At 36.8% G+C, this 19,775-nt stretch overlaps 1 protein-coding gene across 6 annotated transcripts in view; it reads left to right on the forward strand.

Moving 5' to 3' along the window:
• KANSL1L (KAT8 regulatory NSL complex subunit 1 like) overlaps nt 1-19,775 on the forward strand; it is a 134,294-nt gene that overhangs the window by 42,831 nt on the left and 71,688 nt on the right. For all 6 annotated transcript variants that reach the window (XM_018059961.1, XM_018059974.1, XM_018059975.1 and 3 more), the window contains exon 3: nt 14,812-14,953. In XM_018059961.1, coding sequence (XP_017915450.1) covers nt 14,812-14,953 — 142 coding nt within the window. The remainder of the gene's footprint in view (nt 1-14,811; nt 14,954-19,775) is intronic.

The following is a 19,775-nucleotide window of genomic DNA, read 5'->3' on the forward strand; positions in this document are numbered from 1 at the left end:
TTATCTTCCAAGGAACAACCATCTTTTAATTTCATGGCTGCAGTCACCATCCGCAGTGATTTTGGAGCCCAAGACAATATAGTCTGTCATTGTTTCCATTTTTTCCCCCATCTATTTGCTGTGAAGTGATGGGACCAGATGCCGTGATCTTAGTTTTTTGAATGTTGAGTTTTAATGTAGCTTTTTCACCCTCCTCTCTCACCTTCATCAGAGGGCTCTTATCATTATTACTGCCAATTTCTCCTATTTTTATTAACAATTGCTTTATCTTTGAAGTGCTCCTTTGTTTGGTGCATATATATATTTCCATTGTTGTATCTTCTTAGATTGATCTTTTGATCATTATGTAGTGTCCTTCTTTGTCTTGTGATAGTCTCTATTTTAAAGTTTTATTTTTATGATATAAGGATTGCTACTCTGGCTTTCCTTTGATTTCTTTTTGCATAGAATATCTTTTCTTCTTCCCTCATTTTCATTCTGTATGTATTTCTAGATCTAAAGTGAGTCTCTTCTAGGCAGCAAATATATGGGTCCTGTTCTATTCAGCTAGTCTGTGTCTTTTGGTTGAAGCATTTATTCCATTTATAGTTCAGTTCAGTCACTCAGTCGTTTCCAACTCTTTGCAACCCCATGAATCGCAGCACGCCAGGCCTCCTTGTCTATCACCAACTCCCGGAGTTCACTCAGACTCACATCCATCGAGTCCGTGATGCCATCCAGCCATCTCATCCTCTGTCGTCCCCTTCTTCTCCTGCCCCCAATCCCTCCCAGCATCAGAGTCTTTTCCAATGAGTCAACTCTTCACACGAGGTGGCCAAAGTTAGAGTAATTACTGATATGTGTGTTCCTATTGCAATTTTGTTAATTGTTTTAGTTTTTTTTTCTTTCTGGTAGGTCTTTTCTTATTTTGTGCTCTAGTCTTGTGATTTGATGACTGTCTTTAGTGTTATGTTTGGTTCCTTTTTGTGTGTGTGTATACATTTTTTTGATTTTGTGGTTATCATGAAACTTTTGTATAGGAGTATATATTTTTCCATGCTTATTTTAAGTTGCTGATCTCTTAGTTTCAAACACATTTTAGGTACCCTGCATTTGTACTCTCCTCCCCTCATAATTATTTTTGATACTATATTTTGCATCTAATTACTTAGTGTATCCCTTAACTGTTTATTGTGAATACAAATTATTTCACAACTTTTGTCATTAAATATCCCTTCTAGCTCTGCACATGGACTATTTCCTACCTTTATTCTATGTTTGCCTTTACCAGTGAGCTTTTCTGGTTTGTAATAGTCTTGTTTCTAGTTATGGTATTTTCTTTTCCACCTAGTTCCTGTAGCATTTGTTGTAGAAGTGATTTGGTGCTGCTGAAATCTTCTAGCTTTTGTTTGCTCCATCAAATCTGAATGAGCTGGGTGGAATATTCTTGGTTGTATGTTTTTTTCTCTTTAATCACTTTAAGTATATTATGCCACTCCCTTCTGGCCTGCAGTTTCTTCTGAAAAATCAGCTGATAGTCTTATGGGAGTTCCCTTGTATATTATTTGTTGCTTTTCCCTTGTTGCTTTTAATATCCTCTCTTTGTCTGTAATTTTTGTCATTTTGATGAAATATGTCATGGTATATTCCTTTGTGGGTTAATCCTGTATAGGACTCTGCACTTCCTGGACTTGAATGACTGTTTCCTTCCCCAAGCTAAAAGAAGGTTTATGTCTGTTATCTCTTAAAATACCTTCTTGGGCCCTTTCTCTTTCTCTTTTCCTTCTAGGAGCCCTACATAATGCAATATTAGCACACTTGGTGTTATCTCAGGGTTCATTTAAACCATCCTCATTTCTTCTCATTCTTTTTTATTTCTGTTCGGTGGCAGTGATTTACACTGCTCTGTCTACCATCTCACTGATCTGTTCTGTTTCATTTAGTCTAGTATGAATTCCTTCTAGTGTATTTTTCATTTCAACTATTGTATCCTTCCATTCTGTTAAGTCATTCTTTCTGTTTTCTGTTTGTTAACAACTTATAATTTCTTGCTCTGTGCATCTAGTCTCCTCCCAATTTCTTTGATCATCTTTATGATCATTACTCTTAACTGTTTCTCAGTTAGATTGCCTGTATCTATGTTACTTTGTTCTCCTGTGGTTTGATCGTGTTCCTTCATCAGAAACATCTTCCTCTGTCACCTCATTTTGAGTAAATTGCTATTTGTGTTTTTATGTATGTGGTAGTTTGGTTATGTATCTTGACCTTGGAGAAGAGGCCCTTTGTGGGAAACAGTGCAGTGTCCACGGAGTGCACTCCCCTCTCAGCAGCCAGGTCCAGCTGGTCCCAGGCTAGTATCTGGCCTGCATTTGGTGGAGCTGGGTCTTGGTCCTCTGGTGGGCAGGCTGCTTGCCCTTTCATCCAGGCCTTTATGCAGTGTATAGTTTGGTAACATTATAACATGTCCTGGCTTCCTATACAAAAGAATTGTGCACACATATAAACGTGTGTGTACATGTGTGCAAACACACACACACAGTGCTTATTGAACTGATCACATGCATGACTTCAGACTATTCTTTAGCAAATATGTTTTTATTAGTTTAAAAATAAATTAATCTCCTATATACTAATTTGTATGTTCCTAATTGTTAATGTTTGACATTATGCAAGGATTTTTAAAGCACAGAGAAGACAATTTAACAAACTATTACCTTTAAAATTTCCTTTCATACAAGAAAAGGGGGGGTGGTATTGATAGAATGTGTTAGTATTCTTCAACCTCTCTAATTTTTCTCTCTTCCTTTCTTTGACTGGGGGAGGGGATGATAGATGGTAGGAGAACAAGACTAAATATGCCAATCCAGTGTATGAATTCTTTAAAACTAATACCGAAAAATCTGTTTAGATCATTGACAAATTGAGTTTTTCCAGATTTCTGGACAGAACTGTACAATATATTAAGATTGTGATTCAAAACCACATTCAGCAGGTAGAGTAAAGTCCTCTCCTTTGGGTCCAGATGTTGTTCCTTATTTGTGGTAAGCTCTAAGCCCATGAACAAGTTTCTTAACCCTCTTGCCTTCTTGTTTCTTGTATGTGTGTTGAAGTAGGGACAGGAAAGCTACAGTAAATACTAGGAAGAGGGAAGGATAGGATACACATGATAGTTGCCGGTTCTTACAATAATTAGTAAGACTTCTTACTTTGGAAGTACAGTAAGGTCTTGATAGGATCCCAATTCTGCTTTCTGAGAGAAGCTCCTTTGTCCTTTATTTTCCACAGCCCCTGACTTTGCTTTTTGGGAATTATTCCTTCCCCATCATCCTTTGTGTCTGAATCTGTGTGTGTGTGTGCAACTCAGTCGTGTTCGACTCTTTGTGACCCCATGTTCTGTAGCCCTCTAGGCTCCTCTGTCTATAGGATTTCCAGACAAGAATACTGGAGTGGGTTGCCATTTCCTTCTCCTGGGAATATTCCCAACCTAGGGATCAAACTCACATCTCTGGCATCTCTGGCATTGGTAGGCAGGTTCTTTACCACTGGTGCCACTTGGGAAGCCTGAACACCCATCTGAAATGGGTGTTAGAGAGTGTGGTTTTATTGGAGGCTGCACTGGATTCTCATCCTGTGTCCTATTAGTGCAAATTTGGACTTTCTGGGGAGAGTATGATAACTAGTGGGGTCTTTTTGCTAATAGAGTTGCCTCAAAAATGTAGTTTTTAATTCTGTTTGCCTCCAGTCAGCTGTATGTAAAAATATCAAAACCAAAAATCTCCCTTGCTCATAGTTGCTTAGCCTACAAACAAGTTGATTAGTTATTTTCTTCAGACCATCCACCTCTCCCTCATCTTAATGACTGCTACCTTGTGGCCACCTGAAACAGTACATTTGATTAGGGATTAATCTGACTTTTTGCTCCTAGGCTGGCTTCCATTATGTGGCTAGAACTCTTAAGAGAGATTGTTGGAATACAGTTTTTTGTTGTTGTTATACATGTTTTTGTTGTTGTTAGCAGAGAAGCAACTGGATTTTCTATTCCTTCAAGGTGCCCTGTATTCTTGGATTATTCATTAAGTTAGAAGTAGTCTGTAGTCAGAGAGAGCCTCCCTAAGCAGAGTTGTATTCTTTTTTTTTTTCTCTTGCAAATGAACTAATTCTTGCCTAAAGTGATTTGTTTATGAGGATTAAAACACCAAGGAACCGTCACTACATTACATCATTATGACTTTTTCTGGCTGCTTTTACTAGAACTATTGTCTTGTTAGGCACTTGGGTCTCTTTTTAAATGATATTTTGCCAAGATAGTATATATGGTATAGTGAAGTAAAAAAGGATCATCAACCTTTGTCTCTTTGCTATCTGCTTTCTGTCCCTACCATGTTATACAGTTAGTACACATGCTTTGGGTTTATCTTATAATCACTCTTTTGGTCATAAGAATTTCTGTAGCATTTAGCATAAAGGCTAAGTTGTAAGAAAGAGACTTAAAACTGTAGTGGCTCAAACATAATTTAACTATCTCTTATAGAAAAGTTGAAAGGTAGATAGATGGTGGATAAACAGCTCTGCTTTCTTGAAATAGTCCAGGAACACCCCCTAAAGAAACCTGGGAATCGATTTTAATGGTTTTTGTTGTTGTTAAGATTCTGGTCTTACCCTGCAACTGTAGTTTTGCTTGTTTGTTTTAATATTCACTTATTTTGTATTTGGCTGCACTGGATCTTAGTTGTAGCATGTGGGATCTAGCTTCCTGACCAGGGGAGGAACCTGGGCCTCCTGCATTGGGAGCTTAGAGTCTTAGCCACTGGATCACCAGGGAAGTACCTGGTTTTTATTTTTTTAAAGGCAATGAAATTCTGAGTATGAAATATTTGAAACAAAATAGAAACATTTTAGAGAGATCACACACAAACACATATTAATAAAGTTCTTTGATTTCTAGCCGTAATGGAGTGGCATTACTGGTACTATTTGTTCTCTTTGACTGTAAATAGCTGGGAAATGAGACAGAAATATATGAAAGTCATTATTTTCAGAAAATTGATATAAAGCAGCAAAGGTCAGAGTCAGTGATTCCTGAGAAAAAAGAAACAGATGAGGTGAGCCCTTTAATTGCCCTTGTTTTCTGCCTAGAGGCATTTTTAAATATCTGGTGCAGGGAAAGGAAAGCCAAATAGAGCACAGTGGTCTTGCTTGACTGAAATAAAGGTTAGAGTTGGAGAGGCTCAGATAGCTGGAATCATTAGATCAGAATGCTAAAGAAGGTGGACTTAAGTACTCAAAGAAAGAGCATCATAGATCTTCATGTAGTCCTCTTGAGACCTTTGTTAAATACTAAGCTGTGCATGTGTAAGTAAAACTCCATAAGGGCACCCATAAAGTTATTAGGAAATTGTAATCTGAAAAATCTCAAGTGCTTACAAGGTTGAGGGATGTTTGAGTTCTGAATAAGCACAGTGGAGAGACTTTGTTGAACATCTGGAGCATTCAGTAGAGGCCCCAGATTGGTAACACCTCAAAGAGTAAGGCTGAGTTTGACCTGGTGACTAATGGCTACTCTATACTTGCTCTAACAAATCTAGAAAGCTGAAAAGAATGAAGTTGAACAGTAAATAATAATCCCTTGAAACAATATTTTCTCTTTAAAAGGAAGATCATAAAATCTATAAGTTCAACAATATTTTATTCATGGTTTCCATAATAAATGTGTGTGTATTTGCTTACATACGTTCATACACAGACACACACACACAATGAACTACTGGACGTGCAAAGAGGAAGAAAAATCAATAGAAACAGACACAGAAATGACAGATATTAGTTGGCAGAGACTTTAAAATATCTAAAATATGGTTAGTATGCTCAAAGACTTAAAAGGACATAAAACTGCAGACCTAAGAATCTCAGTAAGTTACAAGTAGGATTACAAACAGAACCACACTGTGGTGTGTTGTAGTCAAATCACCAAGTGCTAGTGATGTAGAGAAAATCTTAAAAGCAGTAAGAGGAGAAAAAAAAAAAAAATAAGGAAGCAAAGGAAAAAAAAATCATTGCCGACTTCTCATCAGAAGATAAGCAAGCTGGAAAGCAATGGAATGATATATTTAAAGGGCTGAAAGAAATTTTTAAAAAAATTTAACCTAAAATTACTTTTAAAAACAAAGGCAAAATAACATTCCAAATAAGCAAAGTAAGAAAATTTTCTATCAGTATACCTATATTATAAGAAATCTTAAAATGTTCTTTAGGCTGAATGAATATGATACTGAGTGAAGACTCAGTCTACACAAAGGAAAGTGATAGAAAATGGCAAATATGTATGTCTAAAATATATCAAAATTAAATTATACATTTCTAAATATTGCTTGGATCAAAGAAATCACAAGAGAATATGTAAAATGTTTTAAACAGAATGATAATGAAAATACAGTATGTCACATTTTGTAAGATACAGCTGTTGGATTACTAAAGAAATGCTTAGACAAAAATTTAAAGTTACAGATTTCTTACGTTAGAAAAGAAGGAAAGTGTAAAGTTTATGGCATAAGCCTCCCTCTTGACCAGATGCATTTGACAAAATTCAAACCTATTCATGATAAAAACTCACAGCAGACCCAGAATAGACAGAAACTTCTTCAGTCTGATAAAGGGCATTTATAAAACATCTGTAGCTAACATTACATTTAGTAATAAAAGACTGAATGCTTTCTCTATAAGATTAGGATGAAGGTAAGAATGTCCACTTACACAGCTTATAATTAACGTTATACAGGAATTCATAGCCAGTGCAGTAAGATAAAAATAATAAAAGGAATCCGATTAAAAGTAAAACTATCTGCAGTTGACGTAATATAGTAATACATAGAAAATCCTAAGGACTTTATGAGGAAGGTACTAAAACTCCTCTAGGTGAATTTGACAGCATCAAAGGATATCAGGTCACTATACAAAAGTCAACTATATTTTTATATTCTGACATCCAAACAATTTATGAATGCTACATAAGCATGAACAATGGTGACTGCAGCCATGAAGTTAAAAGATGCTTGATCTTTGGAAGAAAAGCTATGACCAACCTAGACAGCATATTAAAAAGCAGAGACGTTACTTTGCCAGTACAAGACTACTTTGGCGGAAGCTGAAACTCCAATACTTTGGCCACCTGATGCAAAGAACTGACTCATTGGAAAAGAACCTGATTCTGGGAAAGATTGAAGGCAGGAGGATAAGGGGATGACAGAGGATGAGATGGTTGGATGGCATCACCGACTTGATGGACATGAGTTTGAGCAAGCTCCAGGAGTTTGGTGATGGACAGGGAAACCTGGTGTGCTGCAGTCCATGGGGTCACAAAGAGTCGGACACAACTGAGCAAGTCAGCTGATAAACGTGAAATACATAGAGATAAAATTTTAAAACTGTATGCAGCATAGCTGAGAGAAATGACCAGTATCTGAATAAACAGAAATAATACCTCATACGTGATCAGAAGATTCAGTGTTGTTAAGATGTTAATTCTCCACTAATAGATCTATGGATGCAGTGCAGTCCTATTCAAAATGCTGGTTATTTATTTAAAGAGACTGTCAGGCAAATTTAGAATTGTCAAAACAATATTGGGAAAGAGCAAAGTTGGAGAATTTACTCTATTTTAAGAATTACACTAAACTACAATGATAGTGTGATACTGGGTCATGGTGTTGACACAGGCAGGTAGGTATGTAGGTAAATGATGGAAAGATATCCTAAGGGTTCTCTGTGTGTATGTAAGTATGTATACAGCATATAGTATTCATATGGGTAGTCTTTTATCTATTCTAGGATAGGTTTTTTTCTATTAAAGGATTAAAGAATCTTTTCAACAAATGATTCAGGAACTAGATATCCTATAGAAAATAATGAATCTGGACCATACCTCATACAATACACAGAGCTTGACTTGAATTGGATTGTAGATCTAGAAGTTAAAGCTGTAGAACTCTTTGATATTTTAGAAACATGAGTAAATCATTATGAGTTTGTGTTAAGCAAATATTTCCTAGGACATAAAAAAGAACTTTCCATAAAGGAACATTTGAAAAATTAGGCTGCATCAAAATTAGAATCTTTTGCTGCTCAAAAGACACCTTTAGGAAAATGAAAGGCAAGCTACAGATTGGGAGCTGTAAGTATTTACAATGTGTATAGCCTTATATATAGCTTATAGTCTTATAAGATAGCTAATTAAATATGAACAAAAGATTTTAAAAGACATTTCATTAAGGAAAGTCATATGAAAACATGTTCTATATCAGGGATTGGAAGACTATAGACCATGCACCAAGTCTGGCCTATTGTCTATTTTTGGAGATAAAGTTTTATTGATAGATGGTTAAACCCTTTCATTTATGGCAGCTTTCATGCTATGACAGCAGAGTTGAGCAGTTATTAAACAGACCATGTGCCCATAAAACAAATATTTCATGTCTCTCTCTTTAAAGAAAGTTTGCTATCCCTTCATCTAAAGGAATGAAATTCCAGGAAAGGCTAAGTTCTTCTAGGTGTGCAGACAGCAGAGAAGTTTGGCCTAATTTTATGTATTTTATTCTTGGAATTGTAATTATTTTACAGTTGGATCTTCTTTATTTTTTTTAAATCATAGTCAACTCATTTTTATTACTAACCTAACAGACTCTGTTAAAGGCAAGATTAATTTATACAAGTTTTTCTTTAAGTCTTGGTAACTTAAAGTGTAATATGAGAAAGCTCTGTCTTATTCTGAGGAACAAACTATTTCAGGGTTAAAACAGTGATGTAAAAAGAGAAAAAAAAAAACAACAGCAAAAGAGTGATATAGATTCCTGATGTTAAGCAGAAGTTAGTACCAGTAGGTATTGTACTCAAAACGACTTGGGTTAATCAGCTTGTACTTATTTCCATCAGTAACTTAAATGGTGACTGCAAATAAGCGAAGATGAGGACTGAAGGCATATACTGCCTTCCTGAGGACTGACTGCCCAATCTAACTGCCCAGGTCCGCTCATGGATGTATTTGCCCTGATCGTCACTAGAAGTAGGACCTCCTATTTCCAGTGAAGATGAAGGCATGTGGTGGTTTGTGATCAGTTCAGCCTACTCCAGAGAGATGTGGGGAGTCGAATTCTTCGTGGTCTGACAGGCCAAGCTTAATGCTGACTGAGGAGTCTAGACGCTGGGTATGCTTCACATTCTTTTTTATTTCTTGTTGCTTCAGCTTTGTTCTGATTTGTTACACTGTAAGTTACATAAGCTATTATATGTGTGCTCAGTCGAATCCGAGTCTTTGTGACCCCATGGACTGTAGCCCACCAGGGTCTTCTGACCAAGAAATTTTCCAGGCAAGAATACTGGAGTGACTTGCCATTTCCTACTCCAGGGGACCTTCCCAACTCAGGGATCAAACCTGCTTCTCTTACATTGCCAAATGGATTCTGCCACCTGGGAATCCCATGTAAGCCATTACATCATTGGTAATATAAATTGTTTACAAAAACATGTTTTGTCTTTGAGGTACAACAGGTGTTAATCTCCTTTGATTGAAATAGCCATATACTTATCTGTAACATATTTACAATCATAATTATCTTTTAGACCTATTTCCAAGCAAGAATCCCTTGTTCAAAGAAAGAATCCCCTAGAAGAAGTGGGGTAGCCCTCATAGTCAACATAAAAGTCTGAAAAGCAGTACTTGGGTGCAGTCTCAAAAATGATAGGATGATCTTGGTTTGTTTCCAAGGCAAACCATTCAACATCACAGTAATCCACCACTATGCCCCAACCACTAATGCCAAAGAAGCTGAAGTTGAATGGTTCTGTGAAGACCTATAAGACCTCCTAGAACTAACTCCAAAAATAGATGTCCTTTTCATTGGAGAGGATTGGAATGCAAAAGTAGGAAGTCAGGTAGGCAAGTTTGGCCTTGTAGTCCAAAATGAAGCAGGGCCAAGTTTAACAGAATTTTCCCAAGAGAACACACTGGTCATAGCAGACGCCCTCTTCCAACAACACAAGAGATGACTCTACTCATGGACATTACCAGATGGTCAATACCAAATCAGATTGATTATATTCTTTGCAGCTGAAGATGGAGAAACTCCAGACAGTCAGCAAAAATAAGACCTGGAGCTGACTGTGACTCAGATCATTGAGCTCCTCATTGCAAAATTCAGGCTTAAATTGAAAAAAAAGTAGGGAAAGCCACTTGGCCATTCTGGTATGACCTAAATCAAATCCCCCATATAATTATCTAATGGAAGTGATTAATAGATTCAAGGGAAAGGATCTGGTAGATAAAGTGCCTGAAGAATTATGGATGGAGGTTTGCAACATTGTATAGGAAGCAGTGACCAAAACCATCCCAAAGAAAAAGAAATGCGCGAAGGCAAAGTGGTTGCCTGAGGAGGTTTTACAAATAGCTGAGAAAAGCAGAGAAACGAAAGGGAAAGATAAACCTAACTAAATGCAGAAGTTAAGTCGCTCAGTCGTGTCCGACTCTCTGTGACCCCGTGGACTGTAGCCTGCCAGGCTCCCCTATCCATGGGATTCTCCAGGCAAGAATACTGGAGTGGGTTACCATTTCCTTCTCCAGGGGATCTTCCCGACCCAGGGATCGAACCCGGGTCTCCCGCATTGGAGGCAGAGGCTTTAACCTCTGAGCCACCAGAGTTCTGGAGAATAGCAGGGAGAGATAAGAAAGCCTTCTTAGGTGAACAGTGCAAGACATAGCGGAAAATGATAGAATAAGAAGGACTAGAGATCTCGTCAAGAAAATTGGAGAGATCAAGGTAACATATCATGCAAGGATGGCCATGATAAAGGACAGAAATAGTATGGACCTAACAGAAGCAGAAGAGCTTCCCTGCTAGCTCAGGCGGTAAAGAATCTGCCTGCAGTGCAGGAGACCTGGGTTTGATCCCTGGGTCAGGAAGATCCTCTAGAGAAGGGAAGGGCAACCCACTTCAGTATCCTTGCCTGGAGAATCCCATGGACAGGGGAGCCTGGCAGACTACAGTCCATGGGGTCACAAGGGTCGGATACGACTTAGCAACTATGGCCACCACCACATGGGCTAACATCAACTCCATAAATTTTTATTTTTCTCTATTTTTCCATGAGCTAAAAATCAGTTTGATTACCAAACAAAGTTGCATTTTATAGGAAAATTTTCTGACCGGAGTAAAATTTAATGAAAGAATGCTTAAGATCATCTTTGATTTCCCCATGCTTACTTCATCATACTTCAAGACCTCAGTTCAGTTCAGTCAGTTCAGTCACTCAGTCTTGTCTGACTCTTTGCGACCCCATGAATCGCAGCACGCCAGGCCTTCCTGTCCATCACCAACTCCCGGAGTTCACTCAGACTCAAGTCCATCAAGTCAGTGATGTCATCCAGCCATCTCATCCTCTGTCATCCCCTTCTCCTCCTGCCCCCAATCCCTCCCAGCATCACAGTCTTTTCCAGCGAGTCAACTCTTCGCATGAGGTGGCCAAAGTACTGGAGTTTCAGCGTCAGCATCATTCCTTCCAAAGAAATCCCAGGGCTGATCTCCTTCAGAATGGACTGGTTGGATCTCCTTGCAGTCCAGGCACTCTCAAGAGTCTTCTCCAACACCACAGTTCAAAAGCATCAATTCTTCGGCGCTCAGCCTTCTTCACAGTCCAACTCTCACATCAATACATGACCACAGGAAAAACCATAGCCTTGACTAGACGGACTTTAGTCGGCAAAGTAATATCTCTGCTTTAGAATATGTTATCTAGGTTGGTCATAACTTTTCTTCCAAGGAGTAAGCATCTTTTAATTTCATGGCTGCAGTCACCATCTGCAGTGATTTTGGAGCCCCTAAAAATAAAGTCAGCCACTGTTTCCACTGTTTCCCCATCTATTTCCCATGAAGTGATGGGACCAGATGCCATGATCTTCGTTTTCTGAATGTTGAGCTTTAAGCCAACTTTTTCACTCTCCACTTTCACTTTCATCAAGAGGCTTTTTAGTTCCTCTGCACTTTCTGCCATAAGGGTGGTGTCATCTGCATATCTGAGGTTATTGATATTTCTCCCAGCAATCTTGATTCCTGCTTGTGTTTCTTCCACTCCAGCGTTTCTCATGATGTGCTTTGCATGTAAGTTAAATAAGCAGGGTGACAATATACAGCCTTTGATGTACTCCTTTCCCTATTTGGAACCAGTCCGTTGTTGTATGTCCAGTTCTAACTGTTGCTTCCTGACTTGCATACAGATTTCTCAAGAGGCAGGTCAGGTGGTCCGGTATTCCCATCTCTTTCAGAATTTTCCAGTTTATTGTGATCCACACAGTCAGAGGCTTTGGCATAGTCAATAAAGCAGAAATAGATGTTTTTCTGGAACTCTCTTGCTTTTTCCATGATTGAGTGGATGTTGGCAATTTGATCTCTGGTTCCTCTGCCTTTTCTAAAACCAGCTTGGACTTCAGGGAGTTCACAGTTCACATATTGCTGAAGCCTGGCTTGGAGAATTTTGAGCGTTACTTTACTAGCATGTGAGATGAGTGCAATTGTGCAGTAGTTTGAGCATTCTTTGGCATTGCCTTTCTTTGGGATTGGAATGAAAACTGACCTTTTCCAGTCCTGTGGCCACTGCTGAGTTTTCCAAATTTTCTGGCATATTGAGTGCAGTACTTAAATCTTGAATCCATCCTGTAGTCTTCATTTCATCTTTATCTCTCACCTCATTTCCAGTCCAGGCCATTTTCATATTTTATTCTGTGTTTTAGTCAGAATAAGCCCTGGAGTAACAAATTAACCTTCTAATCTCAGTAATTTAGCACAGCAAAAGTTTACAGTGGCTTACATAAAGTCCTGTGTGGTGTGAGCTATGACCCTCTTTCATCTTGTAGCTGTCATATCTGCACTGTATAGCTCTAGTGATCAGGGGGACTGGGAATAACTATATCCGTTTTGTTCACAGTCTTTTGGTCAGAACTAGTGACATGGCTCCAACCTAACTGCAGTGAAGGCTGGGATATGTAGGACAGCATGTGAAATATTTAGAGATCACATTATCTGACCTCATTTAGATTATTATAAATGGTTTTATAAATGGTGTCCTAATTGGTTTCCTTATTTATTCTCATATCCCAGTACATTATCTACCTAGCGGCTTGAGTGCTCAGAAAAAAAGTTGTATTACTATCTTGTGAATAACTTCCTTTTGGCACTTTACCCTCACCTGTGCGACTACTGCATGATGCGGTCCTTGCCTTCTTCACTTCTTTCATGAATGGCAGTTAGTATTATTACAGTATTCATAGATAATATTTATTTTCAAAAGGCATTTTTAGTTTGCCTATAGTTATGAAAATGTGATTTAAAAGTATCACATTTGCAGAATCACAGTAGTAACTATAAACGGGTAACACCAAAAGAAGTCCTAATTTATATGTCAGTCTCTGCAGTCACCTTATATACAAAATTAGAGTCTGGAAAAAAAAAAAGCATTTTGAGAACACTGGTATAATAAAAATGTTATAATAAATGAATTCTATGTAGTAGAGTTATAATAATTCTGTGTCTTTGACAAGAAATGATCTCTTAAATGTTTTCCCTGGCTAAAGTTTATATGAAAGATATTTCTTTATGGTTATATGTATAAAAATTAATAAAGTTCAATCTTTAGAGAAGTTTTAGGTTTATAGCAAAATTGAGTTGAAAATACAGAGTTCCCATATATCCCCTGTCCCTACACAGATATGGCTTCCCTTACTGTCGACATACTGCATAAAGGTAGTGTTTGTATAACAATCTATGAACTTACACTGACACATCCTTATCACTCAAAGTCCGTAGTTTACAATAGGGTTCACTTTCAGTGTTGTGCCTTCAATGGGTTTTGACAATAAATGCAATTTTTAGACATGTTTTTCATGAAGTTTGTGATTTGCCATTAAGTAGTTATCGCCCTTCAGTTGTAGTTTCAATTTCTTCTGTTATACTGTCTTCAGTTTCTTCCTTGGCAAGAGGAAGCTCCTAATTAATTATCCAAAATACACACAAACCCTGTCTCTGCTCCCCACCCTGAACTGTGATTGTTTTCTAGTTGGAATGGTTGAAATATTTTCATAAAGTAATTAATTTGTAATCTCACAAACTGTGGATTAGAGTAGTGCTTTTGCCAAAAGATCAAGGACATAAGATTCAAATCTCATTTTCAAATATTCATGAAAGAAAGACTTGATATATAAATTTTTTGTCATTTCTGAACTGTGAATCCTAGGAATGAAGTTTTTAACAAACTTTAATTAAAATAAAGATTTATATATTTGTATGTAGCAGTGTTCCTGTTTTTGATAATTTTTGGCATTTAAAAATATTCCTATTTTAGCAAATGAAAATTATATATAGTAAAATTGAGTACTGTGTGGTTTGTTACATGGATTTAGATCTAGTACAGTTCAAATGACTTGTCCTATACTTGATACCTGCTTACATATAAAAGGCTCATGTAACAGTTTTTGCATGGTGTTAGTACTGACATTTTTGTTTCTTTTCCTTTGCTGATCTACTTCTGTTTCAGCCCTTGACCATTAATAAACTATTAAATAACAAGGAGATTATCCTACTAGGTACACAATATTGAATGAAAACATGTGTTTATGGGATAAAAAGATAAGGAAATAAAATATTTGAAAAATTGATGTACCATTCTTTAATGTAATTAGATGCTTTGTAAAGAAATTTGGGGTTGTATGACGAGAGTCAAGGAAGTTATTAAGCAATCTGTGTGAAAACCTAACTGTCTTTGTGCTTTAACTAGCTGTGTTTGTCTTGTTCACAGTAACTGTAGTACTGAATGGAAGTGGCTTGTAGACAGAGCAAGAGTTGGCAGCCGATGGACATGGCTTCAAGCCCAGATTTCAGAGCTAGAATACAAAATCCAGCAACTAACAGATGTTCACAGGCAGATTCGTGCCTCCAAGGTATTGTGTGTTCTTCTGTTTAAAAACAAAAATACTGGTTTTAGTTTCTTCTCATCCCTCCACAGAAAATAATTGTTACTAGGCTTTATAAAAATGTAATGTTTTAAGATTTGATATATTCTATAAGTTGAAACTATTTTTAGAATTTATCATAATCATTTTATCATATCAAGCAGTTAAAGAATTTCTTTACTGGATTCCAGTTAATGCAGATGATACACATTTTTTATAAGCCTGACTTTGTTGGCATTTATTTTAACTTGTGTGAAATTCTGAGTGTATCTTATTGAAATCTCTTTAGAATTTTTTGTTTCAAGAAAAATTATAAATGCATAAAAAAGTTCTAGAAAGCAATTTAATGAATACCTGTGTACTCACCCCCAAATTTATCAAATATAAAATTTTTACTAGTTTGGGTGTAGTTTTTAGAATAATAAAGCATTACTTTACAGCTGGAATATTTGTATAGTCCTTCCTGATCCATTTCCCTTTCCCCATGCTACTAATTTCAACATATTCTTTAAAGTTTGCATTTTATATTGGTATGTAGTTGATTAACAATGTTGTGTAGTTTCAGCTGTACAACAAAGTGTATCAGTTATACATGCATATACATCTATTTTTTTCAGATCCTTTTTCCTTATAGCTTGTTACAAAATATTTCATATAGTTCCCTGTGCTATACATATATCCTTGTTGATTAACTATTTTATGTATAGTAGTGTGTATATGTTAACCCCAAACTGAATTATCCCTCCCCCTTTCCCCTTTGGTAGCCATAAGTTTATCTGTATCTGTGGGTCTATTTCTGTTTTGTATATGAGTTTATTTGTGTTGTTTTAATGAATAATAATGAAATAACGCAATTTGCAGCAACAAGGATAGACATAGAGATTATCATATCAAGTGAAGTAAGCCAGACAGAGAACGACAAATACTTTATTATATCACTTGTATGTGGAATCTAAAAACACATACAAGTTTTGTGAGAAACCATATTCTACATAGTGAAACTGGACATAATGGAGATAATATTGTAAGGTTGATGCTGGCTGGTCTGAAACAAAAAAAGCTGAGAAGGGAAGGAAATAGAGTCCTCAAACCATGTAGTTAATCCTACCTAGGGTCTGCACATCAATAACGATTATTGAGTTTTAAATTCTATTGTGAGTTTATATTCTGGTAGGAGAGAGAGAGCATGTAAAATATAGTTGATTTCAATATAATACAATATGTGGAATGATATGTGGTTTTAATAAGATATGCTGCTGCTGCTGCTAAGTTGCTTCAGTCATGTCCAACCCTGTGCGACCCCATAGACGGCAGCCCACCAGGCTCTGCCGTCCCTGGGATTCTCCAAGCAAGAACACTGGAGTGCATTGCCATTTCCTTCTCCAATGCATGAAAATGAAAAGTGAGAGTGAAGTCGCTCAGTCGTGTCCGACTCCTAGTGACCCCAAGGACTGCAGCCTACCAGGCTCCTCCATCCATGGGATTTAGGTGTGGCATAGAGAGAGTGCTTAACTCTGTCTTTAAGGGTGTGCAGATGAGAGAAAACATCAGTAAACAGGTGATGCTTTAGTATGACTCTGGAAGATAAATAGTAATTTGCTTAATGAACCTATGGAACTGAAAAAGGAGTTTCGTAAAGAATTGAAGCCATTAAAAAACTGAAAATAGAACTGCCATATGACCCAGCAATCCCACTGCTGGGCATACACACTGAGGAAACCAGAATTGAGAGAGACATGTGTACCCCAATGTTCATCACAGCACTGTTTAGAATAGCAAGGACATGGAAACAACCTAAATTAGTCCATCGGCAGACAAATGGATAAGAAGGTTGTGGTACATATACACAATGGAGTATTACTCAGCTGTTAAAGAGAACACATTTGAGTCAGTTCTAATGAGGTGGATGAAACTGGAGCCTATTATACAGAATGAAGTAAGTCAGAAAGAAAAACACTGATATAATATATTAACATATATGAAATTTAAAAGATTGTAACAATGACCCTATATGTGAGACAGCAAAAGAGACACAGATATAAAGAACAGACTTTTGGACTCAGAGAGAAGGCGAGGGTAGCATTGAAACATGTATATTACCATATGTGAAATAGATGACCAGTGCAAGTTCAATGCATGAAACAGGGCACTCAAAGCCAGTGCACTGGGACAACCCAGAAGGATGGGACGGGGAGGGAGGTGGTGGGGGGGGTTCAGGACGGGGGGACACATGTACGCCCATGGCTGATTCATGTCAATGCATGGCAAAAACCACCACAGTGTTGTAAAGTAATCGGCTTCCAATTAAAATAAATAAATTAATATTAAAAAAAGAATTGAAGGCATATAACAGCATGATCTGTTTTAGGAATGACAAATTAGTATTGTATTCAAAAAAGCAGAAAGTATGAGTTGTTCAGGGATGGGAGAAGAAGCTAGGCAAGTCATGAATATTGTTTAATACTTTGTAAAATTTGGTGGTGATGTTTGTAGGAAGGTGGATAGAAGCATAGACTTAAAACCTTAGGCTTACCCATTCTGTCTGTTGAATTTAATGCAGCTGTGTTCAGGAATAATTTCTTGATGCAAGTCCTGTTCAGTTTGTTTCTCATTTTTAACCATCTTCAGCTGGGCCTTAATTGTGGCTATCTCCCAATCCTTTCAAGATCACCAGAAAAGTTCTCTTCTTTGATCATTTTCTCCGAAAGATGTCACAAGTTTTTTTTATAGCCAGTAGAGTTCTAAGAACAAATCAAGTTTAAAGCAATTTGGAAATTTCCAAGAAAATTATTCCTAGTTGAATTGATAACTAAGTTTTTTATATCTGAATCTAGACAGTCTGGTTCATTTTGCTTTGACTTGAGAAAGGTTATTTTAATATTCTGTGTTCTAAGCAATGCTTTATACTTGTTTGTTTAAACATTTTTTGAATTTTGGTTATATATTTATATAATATATATATCTATTTGTAGTCAAGTATTTTAAGGTAATAAATCTTTCCAGCAATAATATGGCTTTTATATGGCTTTAAATTTTTTCTTGGTTCAAGCTAGGTGTGTGTCTGGCCCTTTGTTCCCATAAGAGTCAGATTATGTTTATTTTATGGAAAACGTCATTATAATTATGCCATCAAAATACATATTTCTTTACTTTGGTAGTTTCACCTTATCTTTCTTAGAAATTAATCAAGATATTTAATTATTTATGTGCAGGTTAGTTGATTCATTAACTATTATATTAAATAGGCAAAACAACTTTTTGCTCTTATATCTTCTTGAATTATTATAGTTCAAAAATTGAGAAGAGTGGTTTAATGCATTGTGAATGAAGCAGAACTTTTTATTTATTGTATATTGAAAGGGGAGAAAACCCTTCTCAGTTAGAGATAAGGAGAAGGGAAAGAAATTGAGATGCTCTTATAAATAGCATTTTTATTTTTTAAATTAATTTTAATTGGAGGATAATTACTTTACAATATTGTGATGGTTTTTGCCATATACATCAACATGAATTGGCCACGGGCATAGATATGTCCCCCCATCCTGAACCCCCCTCCCACCTCCCTACCCACCCTGTCCCTCTGGGTTATCCCAGATCACCGGCTTTGCGTGCCCTGCTTCTTACATGGAACTTGCCGCTCGTCATCTACTATACATATGGTGATGTACTTGTTTTAATATTCTCTCAAATCATCCCACTCTCACCTCCTCCCACTGAGTCCAAAAGTCTGTTCTTTACATCTGTGTCTTTGCTGCCCTACATGTGGGATCATCATTACCATCTTTCTAAATTCCATATATATGTGTTAATATTACAGTATGTGTCTTTATTTTTCTGACTTACCTTACTCTTTATGATAGGCTCCAGTTTCATCCACCTCATTAGAACTGACTCAAATGTGTTCCTTTTTACAGCTGAGTAATATTCCATTGTGTGTATGTACTATAACTCCCTTATTTATTCATCTGCAAGTGGATATGTAGGTTGCTTCCATGTCCTACCTTATAAATAGCTTTTTGAAATAAGTGTTACTGTGTATCTCTGGTCAGGAAACACACAGTGTTTTCATAGAGTAAAGTAAGGGACAGATGACCTAGAGTGTGTCATTGCCGATTCTTTGACACAGTCCAGATGGTGTAAATTTTGCTTCAATTTTTAGAAGAGTATTAGCAACATCCCTTTCTTGTTCTTGCAACAATTTTGTCAAAACATGACAGCTTCAGTATTTCTCATATTCTCTGCTCCAGCTTTTACTTAGACAGTAGCTTCTTTTCACTTTAATTTTTTAAAAATAATTTTTCTTAGTTGGAGAAACTGGCTAAATTATATTAAATAACTTCTCTTTTAGATTTCTTCTGTTATCCTATAATAGGGTCTTCCACATCTTAAATTGTGTATTTTATTTTTAAAATTTTCATTTAAGTTTTTGCTTAAAATTAGTTTTATTTTATTTTAAATTTTTTCATTTAAGTTTTTGGTTAAAATTAGTTTTGATGACTTTATATAAAATGTCACTGATGAAACCATGCATCTCAGATGGAACTTGAACCCACAGGCCAGGATGAAAACCTAGCCAGAACCCAGACTGGGAATTGAACCCACCGTCTTTAAATTGAGATCACACCTGATCTCAGGACTTAATGACACTCAGGTTCTTGATGTCTCATCGCAGAAAGAATTTAGTGAGAGACAAAGTGATAGGTAAGAAGTGGATTTATTTAGAGAGAAACACACTCTACAGACAGAGTATGGGCTGTCTCAGAAGGTGAGAGGCCCTGAAATGTGATGTGGTTAGTGTTTATGGGCTGGG

This window comes from Capra hircus, chromosome 2 (genome assembly GCF_001704415.2).
Source record: "Capra hircus breed San Clemente chromosome 2, ASM170441v1, whole genome shotgun sequence".
NCBI lineage: Eukaryota > Metazoa > Chordata > Mammalia > Artiodactyla > Bovidae > Capra > Capra hircus.